Source organism: Seriola lalandi, unplaced genomic scaffold (assembly GCF_002814215.2).
Source record: "Seriola lalandi dorsalis isolate HSWRI2012SDOR001 ecotype SW California unplaced genomic scaffold, Sedor1 jcf7180002054969, whole genome shotgun sequence".
In the NCBI taxonomy this organism is placed as follows: Eukaryota; Metazoa; Chordata; class Actinopteri; order Carangiformes; family Carangidae; genus Seriola; species Seriola lalandi.
The window spans coordinates 779,407-784,735 of NW_019525520.1; the positions used below are offsets into that span (position 1 = coordinate 779,407).

The 5,329-nt window shown below is 44.8% G+C and overlaps 1 protein-coding gene across 1 annotated transcript in view; it reads left to right on the forward strand.

The window, feature by feature from the left end:
* Positions 1-5,329, forward strand: part of myo15aa (myosin XVAa) — a 43,212-nt gene that overhangs the window by 12,695 nt on the left and 25,188 nt on the right. Inside the window, exons 21-31 of the mRNA XM_087170944.1 lie at positions 581-698; positions 997-1,172; positions 1,688-1,772; positions 1,889-1,942; positions 2,016-2,097; positions 2,766-2,896; positions 3,475-3,570; positions 3,676-3,911; positions 4,088-4,278; positions 4,536-4,608; positions 4,940-5,131. Coding sequence (XP_087027070.1) covers positions 581-698; positions 997-1,172; positions 1,688-1,772; positions 1,889-1,942; positions 2,016-2,097; positions 2,766-2,896; positions 3,475-3,570; positions 3,676-3,911; positions 4,088-4,278; positions 4,536-4,608; positions 4,940-5,131 — 1,434 coding nt within the window. The remainder of the gene's footprint in view (positions 1-580; positions 699-996; positions 1,173-1,687; positions 1,773-1,888; positions 1,943-2,015; positions 2,098-2,765; positions 2,897-3,474; positions 3,571-3,675; positions 3,912-4,087; positions 4,279-4,535; positions 4,609-4,939; positions 5,132-5,329) is intronic.

Below are 5,329 nucleotides of genomic sequence, written 5' to 3' on the forward strand. Positions count from 1 at the left end.
GACACCTGGACCAAGGTTTTAATACTCACCTGTCTGCAGAAAGAACAAGCTGCGATGAAGCACATTGTTACGCTCCAGTGTAGAGCGAGGGGAGCGCAACGTCAAAGTGTAAAGAATGCATGAATTACAATGAGGCAATTCATTATCACAACAAACAAAGAACCAATTTTTGAAACCAACTTCAGGATGAACCAAGTCCAACACAACAATCTATCTATCTATCTATCTATCTATCTATCCATCTATCTATCTATCTATCTATCTATCTATCTATCTATCTATCTATCTATCTATCTATCTATCTATCTATCTATCTATCCATCTATCTATCACAGAGGGCACACACCGTTATTTATATATACTGTATATATATTTTATATTTACATTCTCCCTACAATTATATTCATATTACATCACAACACTTTCCTTTACACACATATATATATATATATATATATATATATATATATAAGCTGAATATCTGACGACAGGGTAGTTGTTTTTATTTTGTGAAGCCTCCGTCTTTTGTAGGTGTGTGTGTGTGTGTGTGTGAACACAGGTGAATGTGTGTCATCAACAGGTATAAGTCCCTGGTGGGGATTCGAGAGGTTCCACCTGCGACAGGTGAGAACTGTGTGACGATGCTCAGTAAACTGTGTCCTCTCAGACCAGGAGCGCATCATGTCGGAGTCACGAAGGTGAGAAAAACATTCATCTAGACTTGAAGACAAACTGATTGAATTTGGCTAAAGGTCAAAGTTCACAGGTCAAGCTCACGATGACCTCACAAAACACACAAAGGTTTAATATTTTCTCTGACTCTGGATAAACAGGGATGTAACCTGGAACTAGTCTGAGTGGCGGAGGGATACGACCACGAAGAGGTGACTTTAGTTAAATGTGCATGAATGTGACCTGTACACGTGTGTGTGTGTGTGTGTGTGTGTGTGTGTGTGTGTGTGTGTGTGTGTGTGTGTGTGTGTGTGTGAATGCCAGATATTTCTGAAGGAGGACATCTACCAGCTGTTGGAGTGTAAACGGGAGCGCTCCCGTCACCTCGCCGCTCTCACGCTGCAGCGCTACACCCGCATGTTCTTTGTGAGGAAACGCTTCGTGGCCTTCCGCAACAAGATCATCCGGCTGCAGGCGCAGTGCCGAGGCTTCCTCAGCAGGTCGGTCCGACTTTCATAACCATCCAGCGCTCGGAGCAGAAGCCTCATGTAGTTCTGTCAGTCCACTCACTTTCACTTACAGCTTCTTTAAACAGAACTTTAACATCCAACATATTTCAATCATGTTGGATGTTAAAGGAGCAGATGTGGCAAACACATCAGGTACAGCATCTGTATGTGTGTGCACGGTCTGTATGTGTGTGCACGGTCTGTATGTGTGTGCACGGTCCGTATGTGCGTGCACACCCAGCTACAGTGTTGTGGTCGATCGGGCGATGAAGTAAAGCAGCGATGAACTGTGTCTCTAAGAGAATGATCCAAACGACACCAACAGAGCGAGGGGAGGAAACCAAATCCCGACTTCCTCTGTGAGAAAGTCCTTGTAGCTTTTCTGCAAGTTTGTCTCTTTATATGAGTCACATAAAGTTTCTTAGTAAGTGCGATCGACACGCGTCTTGAAGCTTCTTATTGGACATGTGTGAAGTGTGATGTGAGATCCTCGTTGTGTCCTCCAGGAAGAACTACGTGAAGATGAGGGCGAGTCTGGTCCGGTTCCGCTCCCTCGTCCACATGTACGTCAACCGCAAGCAATACATCAAGGTACATGTGCTGTGCTTTGAGCTGACATGATGATTTCTTTCACATCCTCATTCGTGTTCACACACTGTAAATAGTTTGGAATATATTCCGCACTGACCTTTGTGATCCGTGTGCAGATGAAGTTCGAAGCCCAGAGGAAGGAGGACGAGGAGAGGAGGAAGAGAGAGAGGGTAAGACGTTTGAGAGTCTCTCTAAATTCATGGTTCATTTTGCAGATTCATTGAAAACAGAAACTCTTTCCAGGAGCTGACCAAGAGGGAGGTGGTGAACGTCACACACCTGGTGATCCCTGCAGAGCTGGGCGCTTTACTGCAGACAGCAGGAAGTGAGAGCTGTCTGTCTGTCTGTCTGTCTGTCTGTCTGTCTGTCTGTCTGTCTGTCTGTCTTCCCCATGGTGGATATACTCAGAGCGCTTAAAGGGACAGTTCAGGTGTTCTGTTAAAGGGACAGTTCAGGTGTTCTGTCGTGGGGTTGTGTGAGGTCAGTCATATACAGTCGGTTCATTACCTGCAGTAGATTCTGATCAGCTCGCTCCCAGGTAGGAGATCAGACCAGGAGCACCGTCACACCAGCAGAGTGGCGTGCTGCTGTGGGCGGGGCCACCAGAACACACCTGTTTTAGACACTTTTAAAAACAAAGAGGTTTATTTTCCTGTGAAAACAGAACTTTCCTGTGGCACTACATTTTATTTCAACCGCTTAACTACCGTATTCCTACGCACAAGCTCACTGTATTACGGCGCTTTCTGATTCACTCAGCTGACCTGCGGCTGCGTCGACCTCACACAACCCCGAATCAAAACACCCCGAACTATCTCTTCAAGTTCAGCTAAAACAGCTTTACTTTTATTTCTAAGGCTTTGGAACAGATTTATGTTCTAATATCTAATAATGTCCAGTCAGCGCCAACGGCAACAAAATAAAACATGCAGTAAAGTGTGTACACATGATGAGCGGGTCAGTGACCGACCTGTCGTTCACCTCTGTCTCCAGTCAGGAGGGAGCTGCACTCGGACTGTCTGGCTCTGCTTCAGGCTCCTCACATCCAGGAAGAGGCTCAGCTCACTCTGCCTCTGGACATCAACAACTACCCGTTCTACCGCTACGTACAGATCTACTTCAGGGTGAGATGTGCATCAGTGTCGTGAGAATATTTCACTCAGTGAGCTTTAAACTGTCGTGCTGTGACTTCCTCAGATGTTTCCTTTGTAAAACTGTCGGGAGTCACAGAAGTGCTTTTACCATTTAATGCAACATTACATTAAATTACATAAAACAACAACGAGCTCCTGATATTTTACTGTCAATTAGCTACTTGGATTTTTTTTGCATCTTGAAAAGAAGATTTTTTTAAATCAATCAATCAATCAAGCTTGATTTGTACAGAACTTTTCATACAGGTAACTTCAGTTCAAAGAGCTTCACAGACTGATGAACTAAAAAGAAAAGGACAAATCAAATAAGAAAGCTGAGAATGAGATACAATAAAATAGATTTAAAAAGCTTTAATAACATTAGCAAAAAATAATAAAAAATAATAAAATAAATAGAATAAAATACAATTTACAACATAATAACAATAAAGTATAAAGTAACTTTAAAAACAAGTAAAAGAATTTAAAAATCAATACGGAAGCTGACAGGAAACGATGTCTAGATTTAACGTGCTTCCTAACAACACTGTCTTTTTTTGCTTCTGTAGGAACCAAAGTTTGGGATGTTGACGGTTCCTCTGGACTCGCCTCTGACCCGTGTGGAGGAGGATCTGAGAGCGGAGGCTGTGGAGCTCTTCATCATGGTAAACTGACTCTAGTGGTCGTTAGAGGAACTGCAGCTTCACGCTTCAGCCCTGCAGTTTGCCGCTTGAATATCACACCTGGAGTTAAATATGCGTTTTCTTCAGGTGTTACGATTCATGGGCGACCCTCATCTGAACGGGGCGCAGGAAAACATGTTCGGAAATTACATCATCCAAAGGGGCCTGACGTCTCCAGGGTTACGGGATGAGATCATCTCTCAGGTTGTCAACCAGGTGTGGAGGAACGTAAACCCCGACAACGCTGAGAGAGGCTGGCTGCTGCTGCTGGCGTGCGTCTGCAGCTTCACCCCGTCGCCCAGGATGGACAAATATCTGATGAAGTAACAAAATTATGTTAATTGTTAATTGTAATAAATATAAATATTTCCAGAACCTCAATTATGAAAAAGAAATCTGAAAATAAATGAAGATGAAGGATAAGTATCTTTAATGTAAAATAAATAATAGTTTTTCCTCCATTAAGACGTGTAACCTCCTTTTGACCTTTCGTGACCAGGTTTGTATCAGACCACGCCCCTGCTGGTTGCCAGGCGCTGCTGCAACACAGACTCATCCAAGCCAATCAGAAGTCACAATTAGGCTCAGGCTCCACCCCCGAGACCGCAAGGACCTATCCGCTGTCGCTGCTGGAGTGGACGGCCAACAGGAAGAGAGCTAACATGGTGCTGCACGTGCACTGTTTTGACGGTGAGTTGCATCTTGCCTCTTGTTGTTTTAACGTCTGTCCTACTGAAAATCAGTCAGTTAGAGCGGCGGCCATTTTGTTTTCAATTACAGCCCCTGATCTTTGATTATTCATTGCCAGTCAGGATCAGGTGGATCAGGATCTTCGGGGCTCTCTGTCTTTGAATTTTGACATTTCTCGTTGAACAGTCTGTTGAGATTTCAAAACCACAAGGGAAGTAAAAACAGCTGCAGATGTTTGGTTTCCTGTCTCTCTGCAGGAGGGTCCTTCCTGTGTCCAGTCCATTCCTGGACCAGCGGAGAGGATCTAGCAGGAGACATCCTGCGCCACAGGTGCTGATATTATTCACTCATTCTCTCTCATGTTCATAAACTGTTGTTCACAGCTGCTAAAACACATTTCTTGAAACCTTCAGTGCTTTTCTAAGAAAATGTAAAGACAAAAGCCAGTTATTAAACTACATTCACCTCAGAACAGTTTCACCTGAGCTGCTCAACATCAAACACTGTTTCAGATCCAGAGCAAAGACCATTAAAATAAAAACATGACATTTTACATGTACTTTTACTTTTACTTCCAAACACATGACACTGTAAAGTACAAACGGCTTTGAACGCAGCGTGAACTGGCGCAGGCAGGTGTCTGATCGGTGTGGTGTTGCAGGGGAGTGTCTGACTGGTGGAGGGGGAGTTCGGTTCTGATGAAGGAGCGCGGCCAGTGGGCGGAGTTAGCGGGTCACGACTACGTGATGGATCTGATCTCAGACCTGGAGCTTCCCACCGACTTCCCAAAGCAGAAGAGCTTCTTCATCATCAGCACCGACGACCCGGGGCGAGTCCGAGCCAACGCCAGTCTGTCAGTAACACGCACACACACACATGCGCGCACGCGCACACACACACACGCACGCACACGCACGCACGCACGCACGCACGCACACACACACACACACACACATAACATGCATGTAAAAAGAAATTATAATCCCCCCCTCTCTCCTCTCTCCTCTCCTCTCTCCTCTCTCCTCTCCTCTCTCCTCTCTCCTCTCTCCTC